Genomic DNA, 18,967 nt, shown 5'->3' on the forward strand with positions numbered 1-18,967 from the left:
CTCTTCGCCCCAGCTCTGCTGATCAGAATCCCTCCTGCTTTTTTACTGCCAGGCTCTATCTTGAGCAGACGCTGTCAGGCATGTCAAATCATATGGGTGGTTTTCTGATGTGGGCAAACTTGGCTTTTGGTCCAGCTGAATCATTGTCACTTGGGTCTTGAACCTAGGTCTCTGGCTGTAAAGAAGGAGAAGCTAATCCAGCACTCCTTCTCCACAGCTCCCATCAGCCCCTCTGTGCTTAGGGTTGATAGCACAGGTGAAATCAGAAGCAACAAAGTAAAGTCATGCAGAAAATCCTCCTTGCCCAGTGTGGGGTAGCAAATCCGTGATGGACCAAGGAGGGTGAAATTGGCGGCGAAGGTCAGGGCTGCAGCACTGCTCCAGACTAGCCCCGAGCGGAGGTCTAGCTTTGGAGAGGTGGCCGTGGGTCGTAGTGTGTATGTTCTGACTTCCTCTGATCCTGCTGGGCAGGTCGCCTAGCTGCTCTGACCTTGGCTGAGAGATAGGGTAGAATTTCCAAGTCAGGTGGGATTAGCTCTGGAGCATGAGGCAGCTTGGGTGGAGTGCCTGGGTCCCTGGAAAGTCGCTGACCACTCGTGTTCACCTCACAAGGACTCCCAGCCAGGCCTGACCCTCTCGTTGCAGTGCACTTGTGGCGCTTCTCCGGCGGGTACCCGGCACTCATGGACTGTATGAACAAATTGAAACAGAACAAGGTACCGCGCACTTCATCACAACTCATCCTAACCATAATTCCGCCTCAGCTCTGCCATGCGACCCCCCACGGTGCTGCTTATGCACTCGCTCCCTGCCCAGTGACTGCAATCTCCCTGCCATGTGCACCATGTCACTTCCCCAGCTGGCAGCCCCCTGCCTGCCCTTCTTCCCCCTGCAGGTGCTCCAGGCAATGCTCCTTCCCACCCATGATGTACTAAAGCCCGGATTTGCACTCCGCGCCCCTGGGCACAGTGGAACCCTAGTGTGCCATTGCTGGGATTCATGCTCCCAGCCCCTGGGGGCAGCGGCTTCCCTCAGCTGTTGTTCTTTGCAGGAGTACCTGGAGTTCCGCAAGGAGAGGAGTAAAATGCTGCTGTCTCGCAGGAACCAGTTACTCCTGGAATTCAGTTTCTGGAATGAGCCTTTGCCCCGGGTCGGGCCCAACATCTACGAGCTGAGAACATACAAGCTAAAGGTGAATCACTCCTTCCTGAGACACGTGGGGGAGCAGTGCCCAGGGCTGCTAACCCTGCAGCTGGGCTAAAGACAATAGAGCAATGAAGCAGCACCGCCTTTAGACCTGTACACAGGCAGGTACCTGGAGCAGGCCTTGTTACCCAGGGTTAGCTGAACCCCAAACCCTGGTGACTAATCTTTGTCTTCCAGACAGTTTCAGGAACTAAATCAGTGGGGGACACAGCTCCTCCATCTGATAAATGACTGGTACAAACAAGAGTGTTTTTAGTCAAAGCTCCTTCTTTATTGAGTCTCCAGCACCCCCACATATGCAACAGCAATAGTCTAGATCACAGGGTGAGCAGCTAGGTGGGCCCGTCTGGCTCAGACCATTTGACCTGCTCTCCTGGTCTGGCAGTGGCCTATGCCTGATGTTTTGGGGGAGTGAGCACCTCTGTTAATGCAGCTAGTCAGCTCTGCCCTCCTGTACAGGGTGAGTGAGAGTGTGGGATTCCTTTCTGGCCCAGGTGGGCAAGAAGAGCCTGAGAATGACCTTGATCCCCAGTTTACAGAGGATAAAAGTAATCTTGACATGGTTTTAATTCCTTCTCTTTGTTTCCAGCCAGGGACCATGATTGAGTGGGGGAATAACTGGTAAGCATTGAACCTTCAAGCCTCTTTATATTCCTGAAGAGCAATCCCAGTGCTGTGCAGAGTGGGAACAAAGCCCAGATCTGCAGGGGTCTCTGGCTGGACAGGGACCCATAAATGATCTGGAAAAAGGGGTAAATAGTAAGGTGGCAAAATTTGCAGATGATACAAAACTACTCAAGATAGTTAAGACCCAGGCAGACTGCGAAGAGCTACAAAAGGATCTCTCAAAACTGGGTGACTGGGCAACAAAATGGCAGATGAAATTCAATGTTGATAAATGCAAAGTAATGCACATTGGAAAACATAATCCCAACTATACATATAAAATGATGAGGTCTAAATTAGCTGTTACCACTCCAGAAAGAGATCTTGGCGTCATTGTGGATAGTTCTCTGAAAACATCCACTCAATGTGCAGCGGCAGTCAAAAAAGCCAACAGAATGTTGGGCATCATTAAGGGATAGATAATAAGACAGAAAATAGCATATTGCCTCTATATAAATTCATGGTATGCACACATCTTGAATACCATGTGCAGATCTGGTCACCCCATCTCAAAAAAGATGTATTGGAATTGGAAAAGGTTCAGAAAAGGGCAAGAAAAATGATGAGGGGGATAGAACAGCTTCCGTATGAGGAGAGATTAATAAGGCTGGGACTTTTCAGCCTGGAAAAGACAACTAAGGGGGGATATGACCGAGGTCTATAAAATCATGGCAGGTGTAGAGAAAATAAATAAGAAGTGTTATTTACTCCTTCTCATAACACAAGAATTAGGGGTCACCAAATGAAATTAATAGGCAGCAGGTTTAAAACAAACAAAAGAAAGTATTTTTTCTCACAACACACAGTCAACTTTTGGAACTCTTTGCCTGAGGATGTTGTAAAAGCCAAAATTATAACAGGGTTCAAAAAAGAACTAGATAAATTCATGGAGGATAGGTCCAGGATGGGCAGGGATGGTGTCCCTAGCCTCTGTTTGCCAGAAGCTGGGAAAAAGCAACAAGGGATGGATCACTTGATGATGACCTGCTCTGTTCATTCCCTCTGGGGCACCTGGCACTGGCCACTGTCGGAAGACAGGATACTGGGCTAGATGGACCTTTGGTCTGACCCAGTCTGGCCGTTCTTATGTAGTGCCAGTCCATCCAGCTTTAACTGCAATCTAACCTCCCTGGAACTGCCCCTTGAATGCCATGAGCCCCATAAGCGAGGCCCAAAGCAGAGCAGCCAGCACCTTGTATCACCCTAGGCTGAAGGAGACAACATTAAACCCTTGTGTTGAGAATGTAAGCAATGGGATGCTGGAAGTTAGAGCACTAGGGTCAGAGTCAGAAGACCCAAGTTCTAGTCCTGATGATGCTGTATGTTGTTTGTTATTTGTAATGTGGTAAAACCCAAAGGCAGCTCCAAACAGGGAGGAGGACCCCATTGTTCTCGGCACCGTACATGTGTGTACTAAAGCATCCCTTCCGCAAGAAGTCGCCAGTCTGGCATGTGGTCAGAGCCACATTAGTGACTCACTCAAGATCACATGATAAGCTGCTGAGTGATCTTGGACAAGTCAATTCATCTCTCCATGCTTCAGTTTGCCCAGCTGGGAGCCTTACCCACTTTGTATATGTGCTCTGAGGTCATTGAAGGAAATTCCCTCAATAAACGCCCAGTGCATTCTTCTTTCTTTCCCTGCACCAAGCCTTCCTTTCACCTCTTTGCTCGATACTGGCTGCTGCTCCAGCTGAGGCAGTGGCCTTCCACGGGTCACATCCGCTCACTATTCTGTGGCAAATAACACAGACCACTGTACTGAAGATCAGTGTAATCGAAAGCCCAGTCCCGCTAGACTCCTGAGTGACCCCATTGACTTCCGGATTGCCTAGTGGTTAAAGTACTGGAACTCGGGAGAGCTGGGACCATTTCCTGCCTTTGTCACAGACTCTCGGCACAACTGTGGGCCAGACACGTAACATCTGTGGGCCTCAGTTTCCCCATCTGTAATGTGGAGACAATGCTTCCTCCCTACCTCGGATGGGTATTCGGAAAAGACCTTTTCTGGGGCAGGGAGTGTTTCTTACTGTGTGTTCATACGGTGCCTAGCCCAACGGAGGCCTGGATCTCAGCTGGAAATTCTAGCAGCCACTGTAATGTAGATACAAAGAACTTAGCAGGCACCCTGCCCCTGTGGTAATGGTCCCAGTGTGGGTAGCTGACACAAGGGAAGGCTGCAGGATTGGGCCTATAGTGGGAGGTGAGTAGCTGTATTGTACGGTCTGAACTATTGTTGGAATGCAGAAATGGACAGTAGTAGTGTATAAAGGGGGTCTGCATTGAGCAAAAGCGGTCTGATCTTTTCTTGCCAGCATTGGCCACGTCTTAGTTACATGTATCCAAAATAAGATACAAGCATCTCTTTGACTAATATCAAGGTGGGGGCTGCTATTGTATCAAAGGTATGGCATGTGTAAGACTCTAGCTAGGTGCTTATATTGTCCTTGTCATCCCTGTAGCATCTGAGCACTGCCCAATTGTTAACAGATTTCATCCCCTCCTTGCAAGATATGAACATGTTAGCCCCATCAGACAGGATCTGAGGTGCAGGCTAGGTGGTGTGACTTGCCCAAAGTCTACGATGGAGCCAGGAATTGAACTCAGGTCTGCTGAGAGCTAGGCCAGGCAAGTTCCCGAGCTATTAGACCGTCCTTCCACCTTTAAGTGGCTAACCATTGAATCTCAGTTGGATTTTCACTCTGCTTTCTTTGCTCTGTTTTCTCTCTCTCTTGCTGTTAATTTCTTCCTCTTAGCTGGAGGAGCCAGGTAGAAGCCTGACCTGTTCTGACTGTACGTATAACATGCTATGTGTGTGAGAACGGTGCCCTTTAGTGCCAGCTACGGTGACAAGAACAGCCCGCTACTTCTTCCCTGGTGATGTTGTTTCTCCTGTAGCTCTAAGAGTCAAGGCCTGTGCGTCTTGTGCTGAAGTCTCCTAGTTCAAGCCCTGCTGCTGACCTTGGCACTATGCACATGACCCCTGCTTGTTGCACATGGGTGACAGATATGTTTAACTAGCCAGTAGTCTGGGGTCATTAAAGGAAACTTGCATAGCAGGAGGTTGGATAATTAGGATTCTATGGAAACTTTAAAATGCCTCTTGCAATGCTTGTTGCATCCCAGAGCAATGCCACCTGATTGCTTCTCTCCTCCTATGTCTTTGCTAGGGCTCGGGCCATTAAATACCGTCAGAAAAACCAGGAAGCTGTGGGCGGGTTCTTCTCCCAGATTGGAGAACTCTACGTGGTTCATCACCTCTGGGGTAGGTGGCTTTCTTTTTCCTTTTGAGTATTTATTAGCCATTGTCCGGCCTGAACTTCAGCTGGTGGATAACTTTGCTCTGCCAGCACTGCAGCACAAGGTTCCCACCTTTGTGAGGATGCATCCTAAAGCATAAAACTCCCATGTGCCCTCCCTCGCCACTTAATCAACTTCAGACCCTGGCCGTTCCAAAAGCGAGATTTAGTTTGATTTGCTGGCCCTAAATTTGTTCCCTTATTCCCTCCCCTGATGCCCTCCTAACACGTACACACCATCTCCCCTTTACCTTCATGCCTCTGTTTTTACCCTCTTGGCTGCTTTTAGAGGCTGGTCCTTATTGCAGTGCTGAAAGCATTGTAAGATGATTAATTATCACCAAGTGCCTTTAAAGTGGCTCCTGCCCCATCAATTACATTTTGTATCTCCTGAATTGTACATAGCAATGAGAGCTGAGCAGAGAGCAGGGATTCCATTTCAGGGCAGGGTTTGAGATTTCAAAATTTGGTTTGATTCCAGTTCAAAACACCTCCCAGTATTTCTGAATTCTGATATTGTATTGCTGTAGCACGTAGGAGCACTAGCTATGGAGCAGGAATCCATTGCGCTAGGCACTGTATAAACGCAGAACAAAAAGATAAATTCTCCACACAGTTGAATTCCCATTCTCCACACAGCTCTGGGGCAGTCCACCTGGTAGGCTGATGGGGAGCCAGGGACATGACAGCCCTGCCAACCCAGGTTACTGAGGAACTGGGAGTCTGAACTCTCTGGGTATGTCTACATTGCAATTAAAACACACACCCCTCCGGCTGGCTTGTGTCAGCTGTCTTGCGGGGCTGCAAACACTGCAGTGTAGACATTCAGGCTTGGACTGAAGCCCAGGCTCTGAGATCCTTGCCCCGGGCTCCTTCTCGAGCCTGAAAGTCTACACCGCCATTGTACCGCTGCGTAGCCCAGGTCAGCGGACACGGGCCACTCAGGGGTGGTTAATTGCAGTGCAGACCTACCTATCCCCAGGCTGTGGGCTTTCTATCAGTCCTCCAGGCTGACAGGAAAACAGACAGGTTTGCAATGGCAGGCAGGGTTCCATCAGGTTCTTGCTGGTTTCTTGTGGAATTCCACCAAAATCAACACAGTCCCACAAAACATGTCCAAATTCTAAGGAAAAAATGTTTAATTCTAAATTTTCCTACTAGTCTAGTTACCCGTGCTGCTTGGCAACCACAGCCCAATTGACTAGGGCAGACGCATGTGATTTTTAAAATAGGAACATTGTACATTTCCTTTGTACCTTTCATCTGGAGGATCCCTGTGTGTTTTGCAAACTGCTTCCAAAGGGAGGGCCAACAAATTGCAGCCAACTTTGGAGTGGAACATGGTAGCTTGGTTTAACAGCGCTCAGCAGCATACACAATATTTTAGGACAAGGAGTGAAAATAATTCTGTATCCAGTTGAAAGTGCAGGGAGGTAGAGTAGTGTTACTCGCACTGAAATCTGAAAGACACTGGGGAGAATCCCTAACTTCTGCAAAAAGCAATCAGCTGAGATGGCCACGAACCACTTCTGAGCAGCTAACAAAGTGTATGTGGCCAACCTTGCCACTGCTGCATCCCTTCTCCAGTGTAAGATCACCAATGTGCAATGAGTTTGGTGGGTCTCAGCCCAATTCGAAGTGGACAGTTATCCTCATCACAAAACCCGCCATTAACACTGGCACCCATTGGCACCCTTGGTAGGATTGAATTGCTCCTGGAGAGTGAACCTTCCACTGCATTCGTGTACACAATCCTCCTATCAAAGACCCTCCTCCCAGCCCCCCACCCACAGCATTAAAGCACACCATGGAGACTCACCAAGACTTAGGCTGGGCTGTCCTGCACAGAAATGCTCCCTTTTGCCTGGAATTCTTGCTAAGCAGCTGGTGGCAGCAAACACTGGAGAACTCAGCAAATGTGGGTGTGCTCCCACCTCCACACCGGGCGTTTTCTTCTTTCAGCCTACAAGGACCTACAATCCCGAGAGGAGACAAGGAACGCTGCCTGGAGGAAGCGAGGCTGGGATGAGAATGTGTACTATACAGGTGAGTGCTTCTCTGGAGCGGCTGCTGCTGTGAGCTCTAATCCTCATGTTCCAGGGCTGAAGCCAGTTGTCAGCTGTGGTCAGGAAGAAAAGCCCCCTCTGATATAGTGTTGCCCAGTGAGGTGTATTGTGGGGATTATACGCTTTCCTATGAAATAGTATTGGCTGCTCACAGCCAGAAAGAGGATACTGGAGCAGCTGGACTGTCTGTCTGTTCTGTTGTGGCACACCCTATCTCCTGTATAGCCAGCACTCCACCTTTACTCCTTTTCAGTTCTGCCTCCTGGGGGGGGCTGGAACCAGTGTGAATGAGAACTCTCCTATAATCAGTGTGTTGCAGTGCCTCCTGCTGGTAGAATGGAGTAGTTGTGAGCGCCTCCGGAGCCAAAGCTGGAGCAGTGTTTACAGCCCCCTCTGCCCAGGGCTCCCATGCACAGTGATGTTTGTTCCTTTTGATTTGCAGTCCCCCTGGTTCGGAACATGGAGTCTCGGATCATGATCCCACTGAAGATCTCCCCCCTCCAGTGACTCCGCCAGCACAGGAGTCGGCGAACAGACAGGAGTGAGACTCGCTGGGGTGTCTCTGCAGTTCCCACAAAGAAATCTGTCCCTCTTTCTGTCTCTCTCAGTTTGAGGCCATGCTCTTAGCCCAGCTGCTTCCCTATTCCCAGGCTGCTTGGCTCTGTCGGGAGCACAGTGGGACATGGATGAAGTTGGCTGAACCAGCACAAGGCTGCGCATGGTTTCCTATCTCTGGGTCCCCAGCTCTGTATGAATGGGCCATGGAGACTGAACTCCTCTTTGCCCTAACGCTGCTCTGGGGAGGCCGCTGGGGACTGAGACATGACCATAGAGCGCAGCATAGCTGAGCTATAACCCTGTGGTGAGCATAGTACAAACACTGAGCTAGCTAGTCCAATGCTTGCTGCTCTCTGGGTGCTGAGGCAATGTTCAGACATCTGAAGTTTTAAGCCCCACTCCCCAGAAAGCCATTCCTCCCACCACTTGGGGAGGGAGTGCTGCTGGTCTCCTTTCCAGCATGCCACTGGGAGAGACCCTTCATCATGCCTTGTTGTCTGTTACCATGACTATCAGCACATGGCTAGCCTGGTGTAGGGGAGAACGCCACCCCTCCTTCCTTGCCCAGGTTGGAATTCCAGTTCCTGGCTGTGGTGTCCTGTTCCCAGCAAATCTTGGCGATATCCTTGGGAACAGGAAGTCCTCCTGCCTGCTGATGGAACCAGGCTGAACCGCCCCACATCTGCTGAGCCAAGGCCTTCCTTTGTACGGAGGTGTATGCTGGAAAGTGGCTGTGGAGCTCAGCATGTCCTTTCCATTACCCTTTCATGTAATGGTGCCCAGATTCAATTAACTGACACAAGTCCAAAGGCTTTTATCTAGCAGCTGCTGTCCACTCCTGGCCTGACACCATGGTACTGGGTGCTGGGAAGGTTCGATATGCAGGGTGGTGCATCCTGGTGGCTTTGGTGGGAGCAGAGGGCATGTAACAGCAGGCAAGATTAAGACCTTGGTTCAGAAACTGCAAATGAAGCGGAGTCCTTCTCCCCCTTCCATTATCCCTGTGAATAACTGGAGTTTAGCTAACACTGGATTAGAGAGGAGCCATGTCTCTTTCTTGAAAACTTACTTTCTTCCTTGTGTGTGCAGCCCTCAGTTATAGGGTGTTTGTACCTATCCCCAGTGTGGAGGGGAGGGGGAGAGAGAGAGGGTAGCCTGAATGAGTGGAGAGCTGCTCATCATTCTACATGGGCCTTTCTGACAGAGGTCAATTCCTCCTGTGTGTTATTTATCTTACTTATGACTAACGGCTGTGTGGCTAAAATGCTCTGTCTTGTGTGTGAAGCATTTTCCTTGCGGGAACTTGTGTATGTCTGATCACAAATGTAACTAAATATTTCATATGCTAGCCTTGGTCTCTCTCCTTGTGTGGAGTACAATACAGCCTGATGTGGGATGGGATCTTTGAGCCGGCGCCTTTTCTGACCTGCTCTACAGCCATCATATGTAAAGCAGGCTGTAAAGTCCAAACTTTCCCCCTTCTAGGGATTTTTGTTAGTAAAGCCATTGTCAAGGCTGAATCCCCACTGTCACTCTGAGTCCAGAAGATGGGGGCCCACAAGGATTTTAAGAATTAATATCGGCCACTTTGGGCTTGTATTAAACTCCCAAGGTTAGAGCTTTTCTCTGACCTTCGCTTGGTAAACACTGCCACCACCCAAGTACAAAAAAAAAACCCTTGGACCCAGGAAGGCGCTTTTGGGAATTCCTCTCTGTGGGGCACCCTCAAGCCCTTTCACCCCTCTCTGAGGAAGAGCTGAGAGAGGAAATTAGCTGTTGCTACCAACTAATCAAACATGCACAAACTTTTTAGGATACCCAAAAAACAATCCCATTATTAAAAAAGGTAAATTTTATTAAAAACAAAAAGGAAGAAAATACATCTGAAACCTAGACTTTTGCTAGATTTTAAAAGAGCAATTCCCAAAATCAAGCACCCAAACTAGCTTTCTTGGGGGTCCAGCTTAAAGGTTACAAGCAAACAAAAGCATCTGGGGTTAGCACAGAGGAGTTCACAAGCCTTAAAAAATAACAGAAATAAACCCTGATCGCGTCTATTTAAACATGCCCTGTCCAATGATTTCTTGTAGGTATGGAAGATGAATGTTTATACCTTGTTCAAGCCTTACATGGTATTCCTGCTTATAGCATTGCTGCTCTGTGTGAGAACAACAGACAAAGGAAAAGTTTCTTTCCCAATTTTAAAAAGTTCTACCTTCCCATTGGCTCTTTTGGTCAGGTGCCCACTTTTTTTTTTTTTTAAAACCTGCAGGACTTCTTAACCCTTTACAGGTTAAGCAAGTAGAGAACAGCTACCAAGAGGGATTTTACAGCTAACTAGCTGGCTGGGTGTCCATCAAAGGGAGCTACCCCGCCCCCACCTTCATTTATCACAGCCATAATATCTGCTCAGACTTTCTTACTAGGCTTGTCTGCTCCTAGGGTTCCTCTCTCAGGCCTGCCCAGCCCACACTCTAGGCCCTTTGTCCCCAAGAGAGCCACTCACACCTCTCTCATGTCCAAGTGGGGTAATGAGACACTTGCCTCAGAGAGTCAACAGAAACCACTTCATTTTTTCTCAGCAGAATGAGCATCTGCTTGCTTGTTCAAGGTACAAACTATCCCAAAGCATGCTTAGAACCATGTAAGATAGTGATGAGTACCTGGTGTCAGTTACAGACAGCGCTGTTGTGTAGTCATTGTATGGATACTCTATAGCTTTCAGGCATAAGGCCATTTAAACAAAGGATTGAGAGGAACAAGGAAGAGAAGATCCGTAGACTTGAGAAGGCAGAATGAAAGAGGGAGATGTTTTTATATGGCAAAGGCTATAAAGGGGGGGTTGTACCATCAATGATGAGGATACAGGGGACAAGAGAAGATGGAAAAGGCACCAAGTACCCCTGTCCTAATAAGATGGCTAGTGCTGGCTCGACGACCTTTGGGTGCTGAGCAGAGGATGGCACTATGTAGAGAAAGGATCTCAGCACAGCTCCACTTTGAGAGTCTCTTAGGGTAAGAGTCAATCAACCCCTTTATGTGAGGCTGTAGAGAAATCCATTGAGGTTCAAAGACAGAGCTAAATGTCATGAGTGTGACAGATATATGAGACATGTCATATCAATGATAATGTGTAGGGTGACCGTCTGCATATCCAGTACATGCTTCTTCATGTTCCTTGTGCATCTCTCCTTTTCCATCCAAGCCTCTCAAGGAGTCTTACTTATGTTACTGAATGAAGCCTTGCAGCCGTAGGAAGGCATTATCCCCATTTTACTGAGGGGGAAACCAAGGCACAGAGAGGGGAAATGTTGTGTGCAGTGTATCAGCAGCAGAGTCAAAAATAAAAGCCGGATCATGTGCTTCCCTGCCCTATGCTTTAGCCAGGTCACTGGCCTCCTTCCCTGGTGATCTTTCCCCTCCCTAACCAACCTAAGGCCCCATTTGTCTTGTCAAAGCTATTCTGCTAGGGGACTTCTTTACAAGCCAGTAACCCCATGCCATGATTAGTGTTGTAGAGCACCCAGGACAGCAGCATGCTTTAGCTGTGGCAATGGGACTGTGGTTAAAACCCAGTTTGGTCCTGTCTATGCTGTGAGAGTGAGCTGTGTTAGAACTGCCTTGGGGATCATAGAAGAATCACAGAAGATTAGGGTTGGAAGGGACCTCAGGAGGTCATCTAGTCCAACTCCCTGCTCAAAGCAGGACCAACACCAACTAAATCATCCCAGCCAGGGCTTTGTCAAGCCGGGCCTTAAAACCTCTAAGGAAGGAGATTCCACCACCTCCCTAGGTAACGCATTCCAGTGTTTCACTACCCTCCTTGTGAAACAGTTTTTCCTAATATCCAACCTAGACCTCCCCCACTGCAACTTGAGACCATTGCTCCTTGTTCTGTCATCTGCCACCACTGAGAACAACCTAGCTCCATCCTCTTTGGAACCCCCCTTCAGGTAGTTGAAAGCAGCTATCAAATCCCCCCCTCACGCTTCTCTTCTGCAGACTAAATAACCCCAGTTCCCTCAGCCTCTCCTCATAAGTCATGTGTCCCAGCCCCCTAATCATTTTCGTTGCCCTCCACTGGACTCTCTACAATTTGTCCACATCCCTTCTGTAGTGGGCGGCCCAAAACCAGATGTGGCCTCACCAGTGCCAAATAGAGGGGAATAATCACTTCCCTCGATCTGCTGGCAATGCTCCTACTAATGCAGCCCAAAATGCCGTTAGCCTTCTTGGCAACAAGGGCACGCTGCTGATTCATATCCAGTTTCTCATCCACTGTAATCTCATCCACTTGTAAGCAGGTTCCCATGGTGCTGGTGGGGCAGGAGCATAGGGGCTATCTCTGCCTCTGGGGAGGAGGAAGCAGTTACTGTATTGTGGCCTGGTTCTCAACCCGCAGCCGCATGCAGGTCAATTAGCACACAGCAGCAGCACAGCTGTGTGCTAAGAAAAATATCAAAATTTGCCACTCAGGTCTGGCAGGAGGCAGAGCTGGCTGATAAGGAGACAGCATCAGGCAGTGAGTGCTCCTGCCAGCAGCGGTCCAGTGAGTGGATCTGTCATAAACATACAGCTAAGGGTAGCATAAAATCCCTCCTTTACCTGTAAGGGGTAAAAGCTCAAATTTTCTGGTTGCACCTGACCAAAAGGACCAATAAAGGAAGAAGATCTTTTCAAAGCTGTGTGGGGAGGTTTTGTTTGTGCTCTCTTTGTTGTGTTCTCTGGGGACCAGGCAGAAAAAAAACCTCTCCTAAAACCTACCTGAAATAAGCATCTAAAATTACAAAAATTGTAAGCAAAGTAAGGATTTAGATTATATGCATTAGATTATATTTTGTTTTAGCTTGTGAATTTTCCCTATGCAAAGAGGGAGGTTTATTCCTGTTTTTTGTAACTTTGAAGTTCCTAGAGGGAAATCCTCTGTGTTTTAAATCTTATTACCCTGTAAAATTACCTTCCATCCTGATTTTACAGAGGTGCTTCTTTTACTTTTTTCTTTATAATAAAGTTCTGCTTTTAAGACCCTAATTGGTTTTTAGTGTCCTAAGAACACGAGGGTCTAGTCTGTGCTCACCTTGTTACCTATTTGGTTGGTATATTATTCTCAAGCCTCCCCAGGAAAGGGAGTGAAGGGGCTTGGAGGGATATTTTGGGGAAACAGGAACTCCAAATGGTCCTTTTCCTGAATCTTTGTCTAACTCACTTGGTGGTGGCAGAAATACCATCCAAGGACCAGGAAGAATTTGTGCCTTGGGGAAGTTTTTAACCTAAACTGGTAGAAATAAGCTTAGAGGGTCTTTCATGCAGGTCCCCACATCTGTACCCCAGAGTTCAGAGTGGGGAGGGAACCCTGACAGGATCTCTGGAGAGGTTTGGGGGGTTGGCGCTAGGTAGTGAGGGGCTGGGCTGGGGGGGTGCTGGGCAGCAAATGTGAAGGAATTATGAGATTTGCAGCCCACAACATTTTGGCACCTGAGGCGCAGAGCTCAAATGACGTCCCCTCGCTTGGGCCAAAACTTTGAAAGGTCTCAGTTCTGCCTTCTTCCTGTTCTACTCCTCTCATGGTACTGCTCTATTCCTACCCCAATAAAGGAGAACTAACAACTTAAAATGCCTTGTTCAGAAATTTTAAGTAACACTTAACTTTCAAATGCCTGAACAGCAAATTTCAGAGTAGCAGCCGTGTAAGTCTGTATTCGCAAAAAGAAAAGGAGTACTTGTGGCACCTTAGAGACTAACAAATTTATTAGAGCATAAGCTTTCGTGAGCTACAGCTCACTTCATCGGATGCATTTGGTGGAAAAAACAGAGGAGAGATTTATATACACACACACAGAGAACATGAAACAATGGGTTTGTCTCTATTCAAGCCTAAGTTAATTGTATCCAGTTTGCAAATTAATTCCAATTCAGCAGTCTCTCGTTGGAGTCTGTTTTTGAAGTTTTTTTGTTGAAGGATAGCCACCCTCAGGTCTGTAATCGAGTGACCGGAGAGATTGAAATGTTCTCCGACTGGTTTTTGAATGTTATAATTCTTGACGTCTGATTTGTGGGGGCTGAAGGTGATGGCTAGTGGCGTTCTGTTGTTTTCTTTGTTGGGCCTGTCCTGTAGTAGGTGACTTCTGGGTACTCTTCTGGCTCTGTCAATCTGTTTCTTCACTTCAGCAGGTGGGTATTGTAGTTGTAGGAATGCATGATAGAGATCTTGAAGGTGTTTGTCTCTGTCTGAGGGGTTGACTAAAACCTCTCCAACGCATCATCAAGGATCTACAACCTATCCTGAAGGACGACCCATCACTCTCACAGATCTTGGGAGACAGACCAGTCCTTGCTTACAGACAGCCCCCCAATCTGAAGCAAATACTCACCAGCCACCACACAACAGAACCACTAACCCAGGAACCTATCCTTGCAACAAAGCCCGTTGCCAACTCTGTCCACATATCTATTCAGGGGATACCATCATAGGGCCTAATCACATCAGCCACACTATCAGAGGCTCATTCACCTGCGCATCTACCAATGTGATATATGCCATCATGTGCCAGCAATGCCCCTCTGCCATGTACATTGGCCAAACTGGACAGTCTCTACGTAAAAGAATGAATGGACACAAATCAGACGTCAAGAATTATAACATTCAAAAACCAGTTGGAGAACACTTCAATCTCTCTGGTCACTCGATCACAGACCTAAGAGTGGCTATCCTTCAACAAAAGAGCTTCAAAAACAGACTCCAACGAGAGACTGCTGAATTGGAATTAATTTGCAAACTGGATACAAATAACTTAGGCTTGAATAGAGACTGGGAATGGATGAGTCATTACACAAAGTAAAACTATTTCCCCATGGTATTTCTCCCTCCCACCCCACCCCCCACTGTTCCTCTGATATTCTTGTTAACTGCTGGAATTAGCCTACCTTGCTTGTCACCATGAAAGGTTTTCCTCCTTTCCCCCCCCCTGCTGCTGGTGATGGCTTATCTTAAGTGATCACTCTCCTTACAGTGTGTATGATAAACCCATTGTTTCATGTTCTCTGTGTGTGTGTATATAAATCTCTCCTCTGTTTTTTCCACCAAATGCATCCGATGAAGTGAGCTGTAGCTCACGAAAGCTTATGCTCTAATAAATTTGTTAGTCTCTAAGGTGCCACAAGTACTCCTTTTCTTTTTGTGAACAGCAAATGTAACTTTTCTTGTCTGCATAGTAAACACTAGCATTTTTATCTGTTTGAATAATCAAAGTGGTGCTTTCCATGCCTTCTTGGTTGCAAAGGTTTGCACTGCTTCCTGAAGGTCCACAGTCTGGGCCAGCTCATGCTCTGTTGAGATGGTTGCAAGGCCAACCAGCCTCTCCTGTGTCATTGTGGAGTGCAGATGTGTTTTTATTAACTTCAGCTTGGAGAAACTGCTTTCTCCACTGGCAACTGTTACAGGAAGTGTTAGAAGTATGTGTAGAGCAACAAAAGCATTTGGAAAGAGGATGGTCATCTTATTTGTGCACATATATTCCAGAACAACCTTTGGAGTTGATCCTGCTGAAATGTATCTTGAAAGGGCTTTCAGTTCATCACCTAAATCACTCGCATCAATATCGTGCATGTCATCATGTGTCAACACTGTCTCTAGTGCCCTGCATTGCTGGTGTAGGTCTTCTTCAGGTATAGTGAGGAGTTTTGGAATATCATGCAACATCCCAAATATACTGCTGTGTTCCTTGAGCTGCATGAAATGTTCTTCAACTGACTCTATTGCACAATCTAGCACCTGAAAAAATTCAACTTTGAATTGTTGTTTGGGGTCTCTTATGGGATTATCCCATGCCTTGTAATCAAAATGTCTTCTTCGGTGACTCTTGTATTCTTGAATGGGTGAGAAAATCGCTTCAGTGTGAAGTTCCTCTGCCAACTTCTGTACACTCTTCAGAACATTTTTAAATCCCTCATCTGACGGGTAAGACTGTAGGTATGACTTTGCTTGTCCAGTTGTTCCATTGCTCCAGATATATCAAGGTCAACACCTTGGAGTCTCTTGCTTACAACATTTATTTCAAACAATACGTCATGCCACAACACTAAGCCACACAGAAATGTGAAGTTATGTATGTTTCTGGTGATTCCATTTCCCTTTGCCACTGTTCTCCCACGAACAGTTCCTGTCATAGCATTATCCTCCATAATGGCAACTATGGCATCATCTATCTTCCCAATTTGGTGTTTGATAGGCTTTATCGCCTCCACTCGACTTTCCCATCATGTGGCACTCAGTGGTTTCAGTGTCAGAGAGGATGTTCCCAGATGTTGCTTCAAAATTTGCCATCAATGAGTTGATTCAGAGAAAAATACGTAGATGCTTTGAATTACATTTAAAAATTCAGCAGATGCTCACTAGAAGCTGATGCTGCATCACTGACCACCAAGTTCAATGAATGAGAACTGCATGGGACAAAAAAGCTTGAGGGTTTAACTCTCGGATCCGTGTCTGCACTCCTGTTCCTTCCTCTCATGTTGGCACAATTATCGTAGCCCTGACCTCTCATGTCAGCTATCGTAATTCCCGTATCTTCCAGCTTTTTAAGAAGCACATTTGTCATACCAGCTTCTGTAGTATGATCAATGTCAATAAATTCTAGAAAATGCTCTCTGACAGTCACCATTGCAGGGACATTTTCACTAGGTTCTGTTACAAAACACACCATTAAAATCATTTGTTCCATATGGCTGATGTCAGGTGTGCAGTCCAGAATAACAGAGTAATCTCTTGCTAACTTCAGATCTGCCACAATCTTCTATTTGACTTTTGTTGCCAATAACTGTATGATCTCATTTTGAATGGTTTTTCCAAGGTAGTGGTGGGTATACATTTCTTGGGTGGTGACTCTTCTTAGATGCTCCTGTAGTACAGCATCAAACTCAGCCATCAGCTCCACAATTTTAAGGAAGTTTCCATTGTTTGGCACATACAGTTGATCTGAAGTACCACGCAGTGCTAGGTTTTGGGTAGCAAGCATTCTCACAATGCAATGAGCCTTTTCAGAACATTTTGCAGGTAAAGATACTCTGATGCAATCTTTTTTTGATGCTGATGATCTATGGTGGCTTTTAACCTTAGTCTCATCTCAAGCTCTTTCCACCTATGGAATGCTCTCTGGTGATTTGCTGCCTTCTCATGGCATGCCAGATTTCTAGTCAGATTTTTCCAGTCTTTTGTTCTTGTATAACCCAATGTGGCTGGAACATTAGACTGGAAGAGTTTGCAACAAAAACAGTATGCAGCATTCTGGGTTTTTGAGTACATAAGCCATGGCCTCTCCACTTTGTCACCATTGGGGATTTCACTCCAGTAACGTGTTGAATGGAAACTTCTATTTTCATTGACAGGTTTCAGAGTAGCAGCCGTGTTAGTCACCAGCAACCACATACCACACAACAGAACCACTAACCCAGGAATCTATCCTTGCAACAAAGCCCGTTGCCAGCTCTGTCCACATACCTATTCAGGGGACACCATCATAGGGCCTAATCACATCAGCCACACTATCAGAGGCTCGTTCACCTGCGCATCTACCAATGTGATATATGCCATCATGTGCCAGCAATGCCTCTCTGCCATGTACATTGGTCAAACTGGACAGTCTCTACGTAAAAGAATAAATGGACACAAATCAGACGTCAAGAATTATAACATTCAAAAACCAGTCGGAGAACATTTCAATCTCTCCGGTCACTCGATTACAGACCTGAGGGTGGCTATCCTTCAACAAAAAAACTTCAAAAACAGACTCCAACGAGAGACTGCTGAATTGGAATTAATTTGCAAACTGGATACAATTAACTTAGGCTTGAATAGAGACTGGGAATGGATGAGTCATTACACAAAGTAAAAAGAAAAGGAGTACTTGTGGCACCTTAGAGACTAACAAATTTATTAGAGCATAAGCTTTCGTGAGCTACAGCTCACTTCATCGGATGCATTTGGTGGAAAAAACAGAGGAGAGATTTATATACACACACACAGAGAACATGAAACAATGGGTTTATCATACACACTGTAAGGAGAGTGATCACTTAAGATAAGCCATCACCAACAGCGGGGGGGGGGGGGGGGGAAGGAGGAAAACCTTTCATGGTGACAAGCAAGGTAGGCTAATTCCAGCAGTTAACAAGAATATCAGAGGAACAGTGGGGGGTGGGGTGGGAGGGAGAAATACCATGGGGAAATAGTTTTACTTTGTGTAATGACTCATCCATTCCCAGTCTCTATTCAAGCCTAAGTTAATTGTATCCAGTTTGATCACTCTCCTTACAGTGTGTATGATAAACCCATTGTTTCATGTTCTCTGTGTGTGTGTATATTAATCTCTCCTCTGTTTTTTCCACCAAATGCATCCGATGAAGTGAGCTGTAGCTCACGAAAGCTTATGCTCTAATAAATTTGTTAGTCTCTAAGGTGCCACAAGTACTCCTTTTCTTTTTGCGAATACAGACTAACAGGGCTGCTACTCTGAAACCTGTGAATACACAAAGTAAAACTATTTCCCCATGGTATTTCTCCCCCCCACCCCACCCCACCCCCCACTGTTCCTCAGATGTTCTTGTTAACTGCTGGAAATGGCCCACCTTGCTTGTCACCATGAAAGGTTTTCCTCCTTTCCCCCTCCCTGCTGCTGGTGATGGCTCATCTTAAGTGATCACTCTTCTTACAGTGTGTATGATAAAACCCATTGTTTCATGTTCTCTGTGTGTGTATATATAAATCTCCCCACTGTATTTTCCACCGAATGCATCTGATGAAGGGAGCTGTAGCTCACGAAAGCTTATCCTCAAATAAATTTGTTAGTCTCTAAGGTGCCACAAGTCCTCCTTTTCTTTTTTGCGAATACAGACTAACACGGCTGCTACTCTGAAACCTGTCACTTCAGGCTAGTTCCAGCACCTCTGGCCTCTGGGTGTGGGGCGCTGGGCATAGCCTGGGGTCTGTGGGGAGTTTTAGCGGGAGGGGGCACTATGGTTTTCAACTTGTGGCCCACGTAACACGTTGTGGGCTGCATATGCAGCCCACAATGATCAATAGGTTGAGAACCATTGCTCTAACCCCAGCTATTCCCAGCCCATCAGATGTCAGTACGGGTGCAGACCCCTCTCCAGCCTGATGGGGAGTGGGCAGTG

The 18,967-nt window shown here is 46.7% G+C and overlaps 1 protein-coding gene across 3 annotated transcripts in view; it reads left to right on the forward strand.

Moving 5' to 3' along the window:
• The window catches only part of NIPSNAP1 (nipsnap homolog 1), a 29,470-nt gene extending 12,267 nt beyond the window's left edge, over positions 1 to 17,203 (forward strand). Inside the window, exons 5-11 of one of the 3 annotated variants that reach the window (XR_006275898.1) lie at positions 646 to 716; positions 1,052 to 1,192; positions 1,796 to 1,827; positions 5,043 to 5,137; positions 7,134 to 7,217; positions 7,680 to 8,625; positions 17,192 to 17,203. Coding sequence is in view for 1 of the 3 variants with exons in the window: in XM_038374040.2 (XP_038229968.1) it covers positions 646 to 716; positions 1,052 to 1,192; positions 1,796 to 1,827; positions 5,043 to 5,137; positions 7,134 to 7,217; positions 7,680 to 7,744 (488 nt within the window). In the remaining 2 variants the exon portion in view is untranslated. Of the gene's footprint in view, positions 1 to 645; positions 717 to 1,051; positions 1,193 to 1,795; positions 1,828 to 5,042; positions 5,138 to 7,133; positions 7,218 to 7,679; positions 9,055 to 13,475; positions 13,525 to 17,191 lie in introns of those variants that run through there. The other 2 variants (XR_006275897.1, XM_038374040.2) reach the window with 2 other exon arrangements.
• The last annotated feature ends 1,764 nt before the right edge of the window (positions 17,204 to 18,967 follow it).

The sequence above is a fragment of the Dermochelys coriacea genome, chromosome 15 (genome assembly GCF_009764565.3).
Source record: "Dermochelys coriacea isolate rDerCor1 chromosome 15, rDerCor1.pri.v4, whole genome shotgun sequence".
In the NCBI taxonomy this organism is placed as follows: Eukaryota; Metazoa; Chordata; order Testudines; family Dermochelyidae; genus Dermochelys; species Dermochelys coriacea.